Below are 19,577 nucleotides of genomic sequence, written 5' to 3' on the forward strand. Positions count from 1 at the left end.
CAGTTTAGTAATAAAACATGTTTCCTACTGTAAACATTAAGACAGAAGAGAGACTTTATCAGTTTAGTAATAAAACATGTTTCCTACTGTAAACATTAAGACAGAAGAGAGACTTTATCAGTTTAGGCCCCGTTTAGACGGAAACGCTAGCAGGTGAATCCGCAAAAATATTTTTTCGGATGTGCCTTTCGTTTATACGGAAACGGCGTTTTTACGGGGTGAAACCGCAAAAAAGTGAGACTACCTTCCAGGGTGGAATTCCTAGAAACGCAAAAGCTTTGCGCTCTCGTCTAAACTGTTAAAACGTATAAATCTGATAAAACGATGACGAAAGGTTTGTCACGGCTCTGGTCGCGCGTACTGCTTACGTCACAGGTAGCAGGTATGCGCCAGTAGCCGAGACGTAAACAAAGCAAGTATGTCTGACTTATATCAACGGAGATCACCTGAAGGCTACATTGGCAGTACTTTTAACCCTTTCACTGCCACACGACAGAAGGTTACCCCTTTACTATCACACAACCGGCTGTCGTGTGGCAGTGAAAGGGTTAAATACACAAGAATCTGTCCCGCGGCGTGAGTGGACCCACTGTCTGTGAGTGACTCTGCTTTGGTGCAATCACATTCCCCATCCACAGTCTGCGAATCAGAGGCAGAGTAGGGCGGGTCTTCACAGCACGTCATGTGACATATGCGCCAATCGTGTGACAGCGGGTCTCCGTCGTTACAGCGTCGTCTGCACGGAGAATTCCACTCCAAAACGCTCGTCTAAACGTAAAATTAAAAGTGAAACCGCAAGATGACTTTTGCGGTTTCTGTTCACAAAACGCTCGTCTAAACGGGGCCTTAGTAATAAAACATGTTTCCTACTGTAAACATTAAGCAAGAAGAGACTTTTATCAGTTTAGTAATAAAACATGTTTCCTACTGTAAACATTAAGCAAAAAGAGACTATCAGTTTAGTAATAAAACATGTTTCCTACTGTAAACATTAACACTTTGACTGCCGGGAGCCGTCTTTAGACGTCTTTGCTGGCCATGCTAAAGTTGCCGGGGGACGCTGTAAGTCGTCCTTATATCAATATTTCAAAAATCTGCGATCGGATTCATAATGTCCCTCCGCTGGCCTGAGATACACCAGCAGGACCCACTGAGCTCTCTGGCGGTTCAGGAGCGCCATCTGGTGGCCGATCGGCGCAAGCGCTTAACAGGAAGCGCAGTAGAGGTTTTGCTAGACGTCCGTATTGCTTCCGGCCACTCGGTACATGTCCGGTGACTCTAGCTCGTCACTCTACATAGCGATCGATTGCCAATAACTCGATAAACAACATGATTTGGACGTATATACCATTATACAAGCTGGAGATGGACCGGGTAATAATATATCCCATAATGATAAAATTTCTACTCGACGATGATCGCCCAACGGCACGCGGAGACTGGGGTGAGTTTCAGCGTGTAACGTTACCGTCTTCGATAATAACTGATATTATCAACATTTGACCCACATTAGATGATTGGTATAACGCTGCCCACGGAATTATAAACGCCCCCTCGCCCATCCGGTCAACATCAGATGACGTGTAGTAACTTCTAGAAGTACGTCTAGTTGGAATTTTTTATATCGCGCTGATTGCCATCAAACTGTATTTCATCATCAATATAATGCATTTGGGGCTATATATCACGTTCTGGAGAAAGTTGCAGAAAGAGATGAAAACATACTTATACATTAGACCATACTTTACTATGAATATGTGAATGAAAAAGTTTAACGTTGCTACACAATGAACAATACATATAGGACTTTGAATGGGCCCTAATAATGGCAATGTAGCAATAGAATTTAAAAAGTTATAGCCCTGCAAAGAAGGGGACTTTCTCCATAGACAAATAGCGCTGGCAATCTATGGTATATCATTAATTTAACCTTAGGCAACCAAAGTGTTAAGACAGGAGATGTTATCAGTTTAGTAATAAAACATGTTTCCTACTGTAAACATTAACACATTCCCTGCCACGCAATTTGAGCATCTTATACCATTCTCTACCAGCACTGTAAGTCTATGGAGATGTTCACCTTCTTTGCAGGGCTATAACTTTTTAAATTGTATTGCTAAATTGACATTACTATGGCCCATTCAACATCGATTATCTATCGTTCAGGATGTAGGAACGTTTTACTTTTTCATTCATACATTCATACGAAAATACCGTCTAGAATATAAATATGTTATCGTTTTCTGCAGTAATTCCTAGAACGTGAGATATAGGCATAAACGCATATATAGATGATCAAATGCCGTTTGTTGCCGATCCACGCTATATTAAAAATTTAAACTGTACATGATCCTAAACGTTATGACTGATCATGCGCGGATGAGCGGAGGGGGAGGGGGGGGGGGTCGTTTATAATTCCGTGATCGTCGTTAAATGCTTTATGTAGTATGGGTGATATATTGATCAGAGCAGTTTGCATGGATAATAATAAACAAACGTCAGCGTCCTCTTACCGTTCGACGATGAGACTGGAGGAAAAAGATCCCACTTATTTGACGGCGATCGCCTAAATCCATTTCCGGTTTGTATAATCATAATACACGGCCAAATCGTATCGATTATTGCGTTATGGCAGCGATCGCTACACACGGACGTGTGTCTACAGTCCCGCAACAATATGCGACTGGCCGGACGCATTTCGGAGACGCACCGAGATCGACTCGTCCATTTCCGGTTTGGCAACTCGCCGATCATCCACAAGGGGGCAGTATTGAAGCGTTGCAGAGTTGTGCCGGCTCACACTGCATCAGACCAGGCTCCGTGAGGGAAATATGAATAACATGGCGAAAAAAAGAAATATGATCTCAATAACGTCGTACACCGTGGATTGGCAGAATTAGCATGAACTTGAAATACGTCGTACGACGTTTATGGCGCAGGATGTGTTAAGACAGAAGAGACTTTATCAGTTTAGTAATAAAAACGTTTCCTACTGTAAACATTCTCCTCACCTCTGTCCTCCTCTCCGTTATCATGTCCTTACAGCCCACCACATCTACCATCATCACCTGGTGGAAACAGGAAATAGGAAGATCTCAAATAAAGATGGTTTGTGTATACAGAATCTATCTATCTATCTATCTATCTATACACAAGTAACGGCTCTATTTGTGTGGTAAAGCAAAGGGTGCTGGTACTGTGTTGTAGCCAGCAGGGCAGGCCTATTATGGGGACAGCACAGTAGGACTGCAGTTGGGATCCAGGATGCGTCTATGCTTTTACCAAACGGTTCGTGTTTCCGCGTTCCCGTTTTGCGCTCTGATTGGCCACGCACGTTTCTGGTCATGTGACATGTGCGCCCAATCGCATGACGCGCCCATTTCCGCCTCGACCAGCAGCAAACTACCTAACGCAGACCTGGGCATTGTACGGCCCGCGGGCCGTATGATTCTGACCGGCCCGCGAAAGATTACATGATAATAAAAAAAATTAAAAAAGAAATAAATAATTTTTTTTTAACTTTTTTTTTCATGTCAACGTTCACACGCACAATATATGCTTACCTAGGTTTTGACTTGATTCAACAACAAAGCAGTCGGGGCAAGCCGAAAACGGTCGAAAGTGTGGTTTTTTTCACAACTGAGGTAGGTCGATTACATTTTTAGAGACTAAAGTACAGAAAAAAGGTACCGTTGGGTACCGGTATCGATTCACAGGTACTGGTACCGTATCGTTTCAAATGTGAACGGTACCCATCCCTACTGAACACACAACTGCAGGGCAAGGGCATTTTTGCTCATGAAATGCATAGCCATGTGAAAGCCTTCATGACAAAGTTGCAATTAATTTCAAGGCAACTAGGCAGCAACAATCTCAAACACATGAAAACCCTGAAAGAAGTCAAACCATCAGCTGATCACCGGCACAGGTACTCATCCATGTTGGGAGCACTGCATGATGAATTTTCAAGGCGTTTTTAAGATTTCAAAAAGGTTGAGGATGAAATACAGCTGGTTTCCTCTCCCTTTACCTGCAGTGTTGATAGTTGTTCAGCTTGAACTCATTGACCTGCAGTCTGATTCACTACTGAAAGAGCACTTTAAGTCAGCATCACTGCTAGAGTTCTACTCTGCTCTCAAGGAGGAGAACTTTCCAAACATGAAGAGACATGCTCAGAAGATGTTGGTTCTCTTTGGATCCACCTACATATGTGAACAGACATTCTCAGTCATGACTAGGGATGTCCCGATCCGATCACGTGATCGGAATCGGCGTCGATCACGTGCTTTTCAGAGGATCGGGGATCGGGAAAAAATAATAATAAAAATCGGCAGTCAAAAAAAGAAAAAATTTATTCAACAAACATGACCATGTCCACGTCTTAAACTCATACGGAGGCCTTAGTTTTGGTTTTAAATTACATATAATATATCATCATTAATGTATTTATTGTCACACAGAGCAGAATAATTGTCCACAACAAACACATTCCCCTTTAATTTTCACCGTTGCAACAAACATTCCCTTTAATTTAGACGCTACACGCTCGACCACATCACAACAACAGTACAACACGTCGCTCCCGAAACACGGTTAATATCCACTGACTTGAGCAGCTAGACTTAATGTCAGAGGTTTGGAACTAAGCATTTTAAAATAGAAAGTCAAGCCAGTTGCAATGTTTGGCTGGAGGCGAAGTTTTCAGACTAACTTTTCACCTGGAGGATAACGTTACGTGACTGAGGATTATCGTCGGCGTTTCAGACCAGAATGGACCATTACGTAAGTCGAACACTGAATGTATACTAATGTGCAAACATATATTGAAACTTTTAATATTTCTCATATGAAGCAGAAGCACATTTCTCAGGGTGAATGTAATAACAAAAGCCTCCGCTCTCGCGCCCCGGACTATTATAGGCAACAGATGGGCTTGTCTCGCTCTGCCAGTTTCTGACAAAAATGCGTCAAAATTGATTACTAATGTGAAAGATCGGATCGGAAAACGATCGGATCGATAGATATTTAAAATCACATGATCGGGATCGGATCGGAAGCAAAAAAAGGCGATCGGGACATCCCTAGTCATGACGTTTACCAAGTCCAGGTACAGATCCTCTCTCACTGATGAACATCTGGCAGCTGTGCTTCGCATCTCCACCTCAGACATGCAACCTGACTTTGATGGACTTGTTAAAGCTCAACAGAGGCTGGATTTCTCACACTGACTGAAAAAAAACAAAACTCACAAAACTGAAGAACACTAAAATGTGGAAATATAACAAGTGAAATGGGACACTTGATCTTTTTTTTCTTCTTTTTTTGCACAGTTCTGAAAACATTAAATGTTTAATGTTTAGAAAGCTAAGAAAATCCTTGTTTCAATAGTATATGAAACTCAAAATGCCCTTTGTTATTAATGTTTCACATTTTGTTTATCATTTTGGAAATAAATTCTATTTGAATAAATGATATTTTTGAAAGCTAACCTCACCTTTTAATTGCCAAATAATAACATACACTCTTACCAGGGGTCAAAACAATGCCATTTACTGCTTTTTATATAGAATAATTGAGTTTGGAATTTTGGCCCGGCCCTCCAACATATTTTCAGTTGCTCATTCGGCCCCCTGGGAAAAATAATTGCCCACCCCTGACCTAACGCCTACGATCCACACTCTAACCTTAACCAACTTCGAAAGAGTGCCTAAGCTTAACCGGCGAAATAACTTGGCGTCACACGATATCGCCCTGCTCTAAGACAAACTCTAAACTTAACCAACTTCGAAAGAGCGCCTAAGCTTAACCGCCCAAAGTACTTGCCGTCACACGATTGGGCGCACATGTCACATGACCAGAAACGTCAGTGGCCAATCAGAGCGCAAAGCGGGAACGCGGAAACACGAACCGTTTGGTAAAAGCAATCAGGCATCCAGGACAGGTTGTGTTTGTTCTCACCTGCAGGAACAACAGGAAAACTGGAGTAGTGGGGAGCTCCATGGACTGGACTTGATGTCTCACTATATCCACTAGAGATAGAGACAGAGACACACACGCTTTATTTCAATCCACCTAACTTAACTAGTCTAGTTATGAAGGGTAGTTAACTAGTTACTTTGTCTAGTTATGAAGGGTAGTTAACTAGTTACCTTGTTTAGTTATGAAAGGCAGTTAACTAGTTCCATTATCTAGTTATGAAGGGTAGTTAACTAGCTACACCATCAAGTTGTGAAGAGTAGTTAACTAGTTACTTTGTCTAGTTATGAAGGGTAGTTAACTAGTCTAGATATGAAGGGTAGTTAACTAGTTACACTTACAGTTACAGGAAGCAAAGGCTGTGAATTAAATCTACTGTAAGTACAGTTACTTTTGTATAATGTCCATAGCTCCGCCATTTTTCACCAGATTGCAATGCGTTTTTTTGTAGACGTTCACAGAAAGGTATAGAAACAATATACATTGTATTTTATGGCAATAGCGTTCAGGTTTGTTCGACCCGTGAGATATAATCATGAAAATAACGTAAAAGAAAATAATTCACGTCAGTCCCTCCAGCTTAGACAGGGGCTGGTGTGAGCTGGGTAGTGTGGTTTTATGAAATTTCAACGTCCATCGAAAGCCCCGGGTCTCCTCTCTCTTAGGACTACAACGGTTTCATGATGGCTTCCTTTATTTGCATCCAATTCATCCGATTTCAGATCCAATGCACTGAGATTTCTATAAACTCATATTTAGCTAATAACACTTAACCTCTTAAGCCCGGAGCCCTATTTTCTGAAAATCCGCCTAAAATACATACCTAATTAAATGGAATATTGCTCCACTTCTACAAGGTCCATTTGCATGTTCTTCTAGGGACATCTACGGACCTCAGTGAATGTATTCCCAGTGTCAGAAATATTGTGTCTATTACTAGGCTTGCTTAAATTGTGAGAATATGAATTATGATTTTTCTTTGCATCTTTGACAGTGAATAACACCATACTAGAAATGACCAGACATGACAAACTGCCACTGATCTCGTTCAGTACCTTCTTGAGATCACATGTTCAAAAAATCTAAGGAAATGAATAAAGGGAAGATGATTAAACAGAAGGTTTTGTAGATACAGTACTGAATTCTCCGATCCGGACCAATGCAATTTGAAATATTATTATAGAATATAGAATAGCAGGCCTATAAATCACTTTATTATAGCCAATTCGCACATTTATGGATTGGGCCAAATCTTCTCTTTCAAATGGCCGAGTTCAATTTGGATTATTTAGTATCACCAGGCATGCATAAGAACAGATAATGAAATCTACTGTATGTACAGCAGGTTTTTTATTCTTGCCAGAGCTCCGCCATTTTGAAACTGATTTCAAATCAGATGGTTGCTAAATGCTCAAAATAGGGGAGACAAACTAACTGCGCTCCAATATATGCCAATAACGTTCAGTTTTGTGGTATATAATCCTGAGTAATGAGAAAAATTAAAAATAATAATCAGGAAGTAATTAGCTTGAAGAAAGCTAGAGGCCTTTGGGATGTGTCGTTTTGAACAATTCCAACGCTCATTGAAAGCTCTGGATGTCCTCTTCTCAAAATGACCTATTGGTTAACAAACATATTGATGAAAATATACATTATAACTGCTGTTGTGACATGGTTATGATATTTATTAGTGTATTCAAAAAATTTTGGGGAATTAACTGATAGAAAATGTATCGAATCGAATCGTGGTCAAATGAAGAGATTTCATGATGCATTGAATCGTTGCCTGAAGAATCGTAAATGAATTTAATCGTTGTGAGGTCGCATCGTTACACCCCTAATATTTATTCTTGAATAAAAAAAAATAAAAAAGATAATTATGTCAGACAGTCTGCAGAGCTTGATTTATGACGTGATGTAATTTGCGGTCTGGCCCCGGACTGCACGGGCAAAGGAGGTTAAAATCATTATATTTTGAAAATATACACTTTGACTGCTGTTTTTATAGGGTTAGGGTCTTTACTCTACATTTGAAAAAGAAATGCAACATTAATTAATACGGACTGCATAATCTATTTATGATGTGAAATAAATCCCGGGCCGGTAGGGCTTAAGGAGTTAACCACATAACGTGCACTAGGACGTATACGTGCTCACGAGCACTTGTGCGCAAGTCACTGCATTTTGCGAGCATCTAGCGGCTCGGGGGTGCATTTTTCGCTGAACACATAATATACCGTTCGAAAGATCTATTTGTTGCCATTCGAACGCCACATCACTCGAACAGATTCGTGCCTCGGTTCTCGAGTTACATGACATATGTCAGGCGAGCGTCTTTTTACACGGCGCGTGTCAGATGACCACCCCGGACTCCAGACGCTCCAGAACTGCCAATCATCCGCTGATGGCGAAGATTATTGGTCAGCGTTGTAGCCAACGAGTGTACCTTTCCAACGATACCCCATGTGGGGGGGTGCGAATAAGGGAACTAGGTGAAAGTTGACAAGCGAAAACCAGAAGTGAATCAGACTTCAGAACACACGGCGGTGGATTTTGGAAAGCTTTTTCTTTTGTCATCGGTTGACGTCTCTCAAAGACCCATTTCTGAACGGATTTTTATCAAATGTGGACCTGTACTACATAAGACTTAAGGCTATGGAACCGCAGTGTTTTACAGCTTATACCTCTATGCTGGGATATTGGAATATGGAATCTTGCAACCACTACAGAATTTGAGTACACAAGTTCAAGTTCAACTCAAGTTCAGACCTCTGTTACTCTATTTCATTAGCACTAAAAGTGATTTTCCTTTTTTGCATTAGTAACTTCAGAATGTTATCTTTCAAAAGAGACCATGCTCATGCATGTGCTATAAGTATAACGTATAAAGCTAAGCTTCGCAAAAAAAGTATGCAGTCCTCCAGTTCAAGTATGTCTAGTTATGAAGGGTAGTTAGCTAATCTAGTTATGAAGGGTAGTTAACTAGTTACCTTGTCTAGTGAAGCGTAGTGGTTTCGGCAGCAGCAGGTGGCCAATCCAGGGTGTCATGGCGGCCATGAGGTCATACTGCACTGACATATCCTCGATTCCGATTGGCTGCCTCTTGTTACCCTGGAAACCCTTCCGGGACCCAGGCACCGTTATACACTGTGTGTGTACAGACACACACACACACACACACACACACACAATCATTATAATAGTAATAACAATAATAATTAGTACTTTATTAACCCCAAGGGCCAATTATTCCTCTCCATTTTACCCATCCTATCAACTTAGGCCTTCCACAACCCCCCCCCCCCCACAACCAGACAAGGGACATAAACATGTGAAATCAGGTATTCTAAAGAGACCTTTCAGTTCATAGGAGCTCAACTGGATGCTTCAAGAATAGAAAAAGTAACACCTACGTAACACTCCATACACACACAGGATCAACAGACAGACAAATAGGTTGATACCTTGCGGCTGCAGGCAGCTGTCCACAGCATCAGACTTCTTATTTCTCCGAATTCCACTTTGACCATCGCTAGCATACTGTGATGGTACTACACGCACGCACACACACACACACACACACACACACACACACACACACACACACACACACACACACACACACACACACACACACACACACACACACACACACACACACACACACACACACACACACACACACACACACACACACACACACACACACACACACACACACACACACACACACACACACACACACACACACACAGTAATAGTAGTAATTATGGTAGTAGTAATAATAATACAATAATAATAATAATAATAGTAGAAGTAAAAGTAGTAGTAGTAATGTAGTCAAAGTAATAATAATAGCAGTAGTTGTAGATGTAGTAGTCGTAACAATAGTAGTAGTATTAGTAATAGTAGAAGTAGTAATAACAACAACAATAGTAGTAGTAATAGTAGTAGCAGTAATAATATAAGTAGTAGCAGCAGCAGCAGCAGCAGCAGCAGTACTTGTAGTAGTAGCAGTAGTAGTAGTGTATTTCTACCTTCTTATGCAGTACTTGTGGGGCTGGCCCTATGAAGGTGTCTACATGTTGTCCAAAGCGGTCCAGAATGGTAGATCGGACCACAGCCGCTTTGCGCTGGGCGGAGCCAGTCAGAGGGGTGGGCAGCACTACCAGCTGGGTCTTCAGGATCCCACCTCCTCTTGTCCTCTCCACAGGAAGCCATGCCTCCAGGGGAGGAAAGACATACTCTCCCTCCTCCTCCTCCTCCGATAGCACCTCTGTAGATTTAATTCACAGTCCTTACACACAGGACTGTGTGGCAAAGCACAACAGCAACACAATCATCAAGTTTGCTGACGACACAGTTGTGGTGGGCCTGATCTCTGCAAACGACGCAAGGGCCTACCTGGGAGAGGTAGAGAACCTGGCGCTGTGGTGCCGGGAGAACAGCCTCTCCCTGAACATCAGGAAAACGAAAGAGATGATTGTGGATTTTAGGAGGCCGGGGGCTAGGGACTACAGCTCCCTCAGCATCGACGGGGCACCAGTCGAGAGAGTGAACAGTTTTAAGTACCTCGGAGTCCACATATCCGAGGACTTGACATGGACCACACACAGACAGTGTAATAAAAAAGGCACGGCAGCGCCTCTACTTCCTTAGGCACCTAAGGAAGTTCAAAATGAGTCAGAAGATCCTTAACACATTGGTCGCCAAAATCGCTTTTCAGCGTTATTGCCCGCCATGCGTTGACCGCCAACATCGCTGTACGTCGTTTTTTATATCAATATTAAATGTTTTCGCCATGGCATTCATAATTCATCCACCCAACCCCAGATGCCCTAACGGGAATCCTTGATGGGACTGCAACGGCTCAATACCGCCGCCTGGTGGATGGTCGGGCGAGTTACACTCTCGCAAAAACCGGAAGTGTCATCGGTGCATCGAGGAAATTCCTCCGGCAGTCACATCTCGCTACGGGACTCCTGACAGACACTATAGTACATATGGATTGCTTTCTAAACTTAATAATCGGTAAGCGTTTATTGCGCCATACAAACCGGAAATGGACCTAGGCGATCGCCGTCGAATAATTGGGATCTTTCACCGCCAGTCTCATCGGCCCACGGTAAAAGAACAGTAACGTTATTTTCAGCCCGATTGTTTATTCATTTCACTGCAAACCATCTGATCAATATATCACCCATACTACATAAAGCCGTTACTGATGATCAAGGAATTATAAACGACCCCCCCCCCCCCTTTCCTCCACGCATGATGAAGCATAATGTATACCGATCATATACATTTGAATTTTTTAATATAGCGTGTATGGGAAAGAAACGCCAATCGATAATCTATCATATGCGTTTGGGCCTATAACTAGCGTTTTTGGAATTACAGCAGAAAAGATTAAAAACATACTTATATTCTCGAAGGTATTAACACGACAATGTATGAATGAAAAAGTATAACGTTCCTACATCCGGAACGATAGATACCCAATGTTGAATGGGCCATAGTAATGTCGATATAGCTATAATATTTAAAAAGTTATAGCCCTGCAAATAAGGTAAACATCTCCATAGGGTTACAGCACTGGCAGACTGGGCCCAAGGATGGGTACAATGCATGGCGGACAATGTGTTTGTTAACACTCACTTTAGACATTTAAAAAAAAAAGTGATATCCTCTTTTTCTCTGCCTGATTTTTCTATTTTTTCTCCCCATCCCAATTTAGTCGTTATGCCAATTCTCCCCCCTCCCCTACCTGGTTGTTGTGCGCATGTTCCACCTACTGGTCGGTACAAGGGAACCCTGAAGTCCACCACATGCTTCCTCCGACACATGTGGAGACAGCCAGTGGCTCTTTTTTCACCTGGCAGCGAGGACTCTCATTGGTGAAGCGTAACGTGTGGGAGGTCACGCTGCCCTCACCATTTCCTGCCTTTCGCTGAGCAGGCGCCCAGACCTGACCTGTAGGCGTCGCTGTCCACAACGCCAGATTACCACCCACGACTTCCCTCGCCCTAACTCAGCCAAACAAGTTAGTATGACGACCGCAGCCTCTTGCATTGGTGACGAGCGCAATCTCCGCTACGCCACCCGACCGCCCTCACTTTAGACACTTTAACACTACATTATATTTATCTATTTATGAAAAAGATTTGCACTACATTCATTCCTCATTTGCATTTGCACCTTGCGCCTTAAACGTTTTGTACCTCATTAAGTCTGCATTTGTACCTCATTGTCTTTCACTGTACTTAGATTATACTTAGGTTGTACTTTAGTTTGTATATTTTGTGTGTGTTATTCCTCCTTTACAGCGGCTAATACAGAACCAAGGATTTCACTGTGTGAAGTACATGTACGTTATATGTGACAAATAAAAAACAAACTTGAACTTGAAACCTCATTCAGCTGGACCTCTGACACAGAAAACAAGGAGGAGTCAGACTGTTAGAAGCCGAACAACAAGGATGGGTCAGACTGTTAGGAGCCGAAAACAAGGAGGAGACAGACTGTTAGGAGCCGAAAACAAGGAGGAGACAGACTGTTAGGAGCCGAAAACAAGGAGTCAGACTGTTAGGAGCAGAACAACAAGGAGTGGTCAGACTGTTAGGAGCAGAACAACAAGGAGGGGTCAGACTGTTAGGAGCCGAAAACAAAGAGGAGTCAGACTGTTAGGAGCCGAAAACAAGGAGGAGACAGACTGTTAGGAGCCGAAAACAAGGAGGAGTCAGACTGTTAGGAACAGAACAACAAGGAGGGGTCAGACTGTTAGGAGCAGAACAACAAGGAGGGGTCAGACTGTTAGGAGCCGAAAACAAGGAGGAGTCAGACTGTTAGGAGCCGAAAACAAGGAGGAGACAGACTGTTAGGAGCCGAAAACAAGGATGGGTCAGACTGTTAGGAGCAGAACAACAAGGAGGGGTCAGACTGTTAGGAGCAGAACAACAAGGAGGAGTCAGACTGTTAGGAGGAGAAGAACAAGGAGATCTGCCCAACGTAAGATCTCCACAGAGCCTAGAGGCTTTTAAATCGCTGCTCAAAGCGCACCTCTTTTCCCTGGCCTTTGACCAGAGTTAGCCTGCCACTTGTACATAACGTTTGCTGTTACTCTGGACTTTTTATCTAATTTCTTGTCTCTTTTATATTGCACCTTGCTCATGCTTTCTTAAATGTACAATACCTTTTTCTGTATTTTTACTCGTTACTGCATTGTATGTGTTTTTATCATGTCCTACCTGTGAAGCACTTTGGTTTGGCTTTTAGTCATTTGTAAATGTGCTATAAAAATAAAGCTGAGTTGACTTGACTTGTCAGGAGCAGAACACAAGGAGGGGTCAGACTCTCTGAACCTCTCATACCACTGCTATGCTGATGATACTCAACTATTCCTCTCCTTTCCTCCCTCAGATCCCAGGGTCTCCGAACCTCTCATAACACTGCTATGCTGATGATACTCAACTATTCCTCTCCTTTCCTCCCTCAGATCCCAGGGTCTCCGAACCTCTCATAACACTGCTATGCTGATGATACTCAACTCTTCCTCTCCTTTCCTCCCTCAGATACCAGGGTCTTTGAACCTCTCATACCACTGCTATGCTGATGCTACTCAACTCTTCCTCTCCTCCCTCAGATACCAGGGTCTCTGAATGGCTGCCTGTCCAACATTTCCACCTGAATGATGACCAACCACTTGAAACTGAACCTGAGCAAAATGGATGGTTACTTAAATTACTGGCTGAATCCTCCCCACTGACGACCTTGCAATCACCGTGGAGAACATAGTCTCGTGTCTCCGTCCCGGACCACCAGGACCCTAGCGGTCCTTGACAACCGGCTTCTCGGATCACATTGCTTCAACAACCAGAACCTGCAGCTTAGTAGTGTTGATCGAAAAGAAGAATGATTGATGACGAGCATCATGTAACAATGTTTTCTATCGGTGTGCTGCACATGGTGTTTGTCTGTACTCCAGGCAGTGTTGTAGTACTTGAGTCCAGGACTCGGACTCGACTTGGACTTGAGTACTGATGACTCTGACTTGGACTCGAGCATTGACTGCATTCGGACTCGGAAGGTGCAGATGAGGACTTGGACTTGTTAACCTCTTAACTGGCGCCAAAAAGTGGCAATTTATTTTATTTGAACTTGCGGACTGCATACTTTTTTTGCAAACCAAAATACTATACTTTATACTTATAGCACATGCATGAGCCTGGTCTATTTTGAAAGATGATACAATAAAGAAAATTCACTTTTATTGCTAATGAAATAGAGTAACATAGGTCTGAACTTGAGTTGTAGAAAAACTTGTTACTCACGTTTTTCTGTAGTAGTTAGTAGTCCAGAAATAGTAGTTCCAAAAAGATTGGATAGGCTGAAGAAACCCTGGGTCCATAGCCTGAAGTCTTGTGTAGTACATGTCCAAATTTCATAAAAACCCGTTCAGAAATGAGTGATTACGAGCGATTTTGGTAAAAATAAATAAAAGAACATTTTTAAAAAAAGGCTGCAGAAAACTATTTCCTCATTGACTCCAATGTATTCCGCAATATATATTGTATTAAAGTGGACATGCATTGCTATTCCTTTCATTATTTGGGCAACTTTACACAATTCCTGTGAGTCTATGGAACACATCTGTAAAAAAATATTTCAAAAAAATTCATTGTTTTATATTTTTTATCAAGTACTCTAAAGCAAACATTTTCCACTTCAAGATTTCAAGCTGTTTTGTGCTGGGCTCCGCCCATAAGCGCTTTGAGTGACAGTCACCCACAGTCTGCGACTGGCAGACAGAGAAAGAGATAGAAAGATTGAGGGGGATACTAATTAATTTCGCCGCGGAGGGGCATAATCCCACGGGACAATGCATTGGTAACTTGTTTCAAATGACAATATATACCACTGTGAATATTATTGCATGGATCGGAATATGGGTGTGCGCGTGGGAAACGATATTTTGACAGTGATATGCAAGTGCTCCCGACTGCGGGGGAGAAGCTCCATCCCCGCGCGCACACACACACACATTTACACGCGCGCGGTCTGGAGGTTGTGTGTGTCCCTCTCTCTCTATCTCTCTCTCTCTCCCTCTCCCTCTCTCTCTCTCGCTCGCTCTCTGCTGTCTGTCGGCACCCGCTTGAGGAAGTAATTCCACTCGCTCTGTTGTTGAGCGAATTGTTGATTGTGGGCGGTGACTACAACCAGTGCCTTATTCACGTCAGCAAAACAGTAAAATCAGAATGGCTTAGTTGAGTGAAGGAGGATCTTGTGAACTCGAGACTAGACTGATGAGTCAAAATGATAATTAGAGACACAGACCACATTGATATAATCCCCCATTGCTAGGAAACAATGCTAAACACTGGAAAAGGCCATTTATAATATGCACACCCGAGCCGCGAGAGGTTGCCAAAGTGGCGTGTCACGCCGGTGGGTATACGGGCCGTTGCGTGGTAAGAGGTTAATTGATAAATACAGTTATGAATTTTTTATGCAATAGGCCCTAATCATTTAGCATAAGATATTGCTGGCTATATTAACCTCTTTAGCCTGAGCGGTCCATCTGCAGACCGCAAATGACATCACGTCATAAATCAATCTCTCCAGACTGTATGACAAGTAGCGTTCTTTTTTTTTAAAATGTATCCAAGAGTAAAGACCCTAACCATGTCACAACAGCAGTCATAGTCATATTTCTGACACTGGGAATACATTCCATGAGATCCATAGATGTCCCTAGATACCAAGAACATGCAAATGGACCTTGTAGAAGTGGAGCAATCTTCCATTTACTTAGGTATGTATTTTTAGGCGGATTTTCAGAAAATAGGGCTTAACAGGTTAATAGTCAAGTCAAGTCAAGTCAGTTTTATTTGTATAGCACATTTCCAGGCAGCGGCAGCTGACACCAAAGTGCTTCACAAGCAAGTTGATAAAAACAAATTAGTGTGAGGCAAGGTATAAGATTAAAAGAAAGAAAAAAAACATAGCAAAGCAATGAAAGCAACAAAAACAAACAGTATGGTGCAAGATATAGGATTAAAAACATAATAAAGCAATGAAAGTAATAAAAACTGGTAGGACACAGTAAAACAAAGAGGATAGAAGGGCCAGGGGTCTAGTGGTGGTTAAGTAGGGGGGAAGGCCAAGGAGAACAGGTAGGTTTTCAAGAGTGATTTAAAAGCCTGTACGGTCTGGGCAGTCCGTACGCTGAGGGGGAGGCTGTTCCACAGTCTAGGCGCTGCGGTGGAGAAAGCTCTGTCTCCCCTAGTTTTGAGCCTGGTTCTGGGTACCACCAATAGCATCTGGTCAGCTGATCTGAGGGATCGGTGGGGGGTGTGGCGGTGCAGGAGCTCGGACAGATAGGAGGGAGCCGTGCCATTTAATGATTTAAAAACATTTAGTGCTAATTTAAAATCGATCCTGAAGCTAATAGGCAGCCAGTGGAGCGAGGCCAAAACTGGGCTGATGTGTTCGTATTTTCTTGTTTTGGTGAGGAGGCGCGCGGCTGCGTTCTGCACCAGTTGTAGGCGGCGGAGGAGGGACTTGTCAATGCCCGTGTACAGAGCATTGCAGTAGTCGAGGCGGGTGGTAACAAAGGCATGTATCACCGTCTCTAGGTTACTTTGGGAGAGGTATGCCTTTGTCTTCGCCAGGAGTCTAAGGTGGTAAAAGCTGTTTTTCACTACGGCGCTGACCTGTCTATCGAATTTAAAATTACTGTTGAAGATGACCCCGAGGTTCCTGACAGAGGTGGAGAGGTTTGGGCCCAGGGGACCAAGTGCGTCAATGAGGGGGGGCGGGGGGGCACTATTAAAAACAATGACCTCGGTTTTCCCTTCGTTCAATGTCAGGGAGTTTTCGGACATCCAGCACTTGATTTCTGCCAGGCAGTCAAGCAGTGGTTCTATTGATGTCTTCCCTTTGGTGGGCTTTAAGGGGAGGTAAACCTGCACGTCATCGGCGAAGCAGTGGAATGAGATATTGTGTTTTGCCAAGATCTGGCCTAGGGGGAGTATGTATAGGAGGAAGAGAGTGGGACACAATATCGAGCCTTGGGGCACCCCGCAGGTGAGGGGGGCCACAGAGGAAGTGAGATCACAGAGTTGGACAGAGAAGGTCCTATTACTCAAGTAGGACCGGAACCAGTCTAACCAGTCTTAATACCATAACATTATTTAATTTCGTGCAAGGGCAGACACGTGTGTTCCACCTACATGCAGATTCACGTCGATACCCTCATGTTCAGTACTTGCGAAGTCTAACTTTGCTTACACAGATTTTATATCAAATTCCAGCAAGAGCACTGCTAGATGTTCGATATGTAAACAAACTATTGAAAGTAAATAAACTCCCTTTGAAATGGTGACCACTGTGTCATTTATGTTTAATGTAGACCTTTTCTTATTTGCATGTCACTTGGACTCAGTAATGGGGACTCAACTTTGACTCGACTCTGCTTTGGTGACTCGACCTGGAAATTTAGTGACTCGACTACACCACTGACTCCAGGCACTGTGGTTCTGTCGCGTTCCGCACCCTCTCTGTGTTCCGGCACCTCTGTCTCGATATTGCAAATTATTATTTTGTCTCAACTCAAGTGGTTTCCATTGAGCCCATTTTCATTCGGATATCTTGAGGTGAGAAGTCAAGGGAATTAGTCCCAGTGAATTACGAAAACCTTTTTCAATCAGTGCTGGAATCACAAGAATAACTTGATGACAAGAACCTAGGATTATCACATCCTTAACATCCTTACCCTGCTCCACCTGTCCCTCCTCCACCTGTCCCTCTTCCTCTTCTATCTCCATCACCTTCTCCTCTTCATCACTGTCCATGTAGACCACCTCCTCATCACTCAGCTGCTCCAGTCGGTCTAGTCTCCTCCTGATGCTCTTTACCGCTCTCTGCTTCCTGCGCTTTCCCGCTCCTCCTGTACAATTCCTCCTGGGACGGCCGCTCTTTCTCTACAGACAGAGACAGACAGACAGGCAGACAGACAGCGAGAGACAGACAGACAGAGAGACAAAGAGAGGCAGACAGACAGACAGCGAGAGACAGACAGACAGACATGGAGACAGACAGACGGACAGCGAGAGACAGACAGACAGAGAGAAAGAGAGAGACAGAGAGAGGCAGAAAGACAGAGACAGACAGACAGACAGCGAGAGACCGACAGAGAAAGAGAGAGGCAGACAGACAGGCAGAGAGAGACAGACATGGAGACAGACCGAGAGACAGACAGACAGACAGATTGATCAGAAGGACAGCCTCATGTTAAACCCGGTTCAGAGACACATGAGGATGTAGATGAGCTCTACTTGTGTGTAGGGCTGTCACTAACAATTATTTTGTTATCGATTAATCTGTTGATTATTTTATCGATTAGTTGATTCATCTAAACCATTAATTTAGCAGAAATTAATCAACAACAATTGATTATATTTGCAATTTTATATAATTCAAAATATTGAAGAGTATCCTCATCCTTTTTAGCTTTAGATAAAAAATAAAAATAAAAAAAACTACCAGCCAGAGATTTTTACCAGCCATAAATAGCTTTTTAGTATATTTCCATGAATTATATGTATTGTGTGTCATCTCTCCACTCCACGCTATGGTAGTGCTTGTGCCAGCACAGGAGATACGATTAAACATTTTATATAGGCTATATACATATTTAAATCAATATGTTCCTTTTGAATAAAATAGGCTCAGGAATCAGGATTGTTAAAGCTAATTAGCCTAATCCATGTCAAAAAGAGTAGCCTCTAGTAAATGATTAGTAAATGTATGCACACTCACACGAGGGAGAATAGCTTATAGCAGACTTAATGATTTTACTATATTTTTGCTAATGAAGTGAAATATTTATTATCATCAACTATCAAGTTCGTTTTTATAGTTTTAACTTTTGGCCACTTCATTGATCATCATTGAACGTAGAGAGAGAAAGAGAGAGGGAGAGCCCCCCCCCCCCTTTCCTCACTATTAGAACTCCATGAAACAGATTTCTCCTGTGCCTGTTAGTTAAGGTTTTTAACCGCGATGGGCATATAGTAATGGCGAGGATATAAAGCATGTTAGACGCATTTATTGGACCCGTTGCTCGTGGAGCTTACATAGAAACAGCGCGACTCGCAGGAGGAGTTATCACGGGTCCTACTAATCACCACAAAGTACCAGAAAATACCCCAAAATACCCAAAAGTACACCCCAAAATACCCGAGAGTACCCCTTAAAATACCACAACGTATCACGAAATACCCGAAAGAACCTCAAAGTTACCCAAAGTTTACCTAACTCCATGTACCACAAAATACTGGCTCAGAGGTAGAGCAAGGTCTTGCCCAAGGACACTTCGGCATGTGAACAGAAGGAGCTGGGATTCAAACCACCAAACAATTGACCATATGATCATTAGTTGACCTGCTCTACCTCTGAGCCAGTATTTTGTGGTACATTGAGGTATTGGTATACTTTGGGGAACTTTGAGGTTCTTTGGGGTATTTTAGGGGGTATTTTGGGGTATACTTTGGGGTATTTTGTGGTACTTTGGGGTATTTTGGGGTACTTTGTGGTGAAAC

At 42.8% G+C, this 19,577-nt stretch overlaps 1 protein-coding gene across 1 annotated transcript in view; it reads right to left on the bottom strand.

Annotated features, from left to right (window-relative positions):
* Positions 1-19,577, bottom strand: part of snapc4 (small nuclear RNA activating complex, polypeptide 4) — a 157,494-nt gene that overhangs the window by 44,103 nt on the left and 93,814 nt on the right. Inside the window, exons 10-16 of the mRNA XM_084307868.1 lie at positions 17,750-17,957; positions 10,381-10,431; positions 10,014-10,252; positions 9,441-9,527; positions 8,967-9,123; positions 5,959-6,029; positions 3,012-3,068 (exon numbers count right to left, since the gene is read on the bottom strand). Coding sequence (XP_084163994.1) covers positions 3,012-3,068; positions 5,959-6,029; positions 8,967-9,123; positions 9,441-9,527; positions 10,014-10,252; positions 10,381-10,431; positions 17,750-17,957 — 870 coding nt within the window. The remainder of the gene's footprint in view (positions 1-3,011; positions 3,069-5,958; positions 6,030-8,966; positions 9,124-9,440; positions 9,528-10,013; positions 10,253-10,380; positions 10,432-17,749; positions 17,958-19,577) is intronic.

The sequence above is a fragment of the Notolepis coatsorum genome (genome assembly GCF_963971535.1).
Source record: "Notolepis coatsorum genome assembly, chromosome: 2".
In the NCBI taxonomy this organism is placed as follows: Eukaryota; Metazoa; Chordata; class Actinopteri; order Aulopiformes; family Paralepididae; genus Notolepis; species Notolepis coatsorum.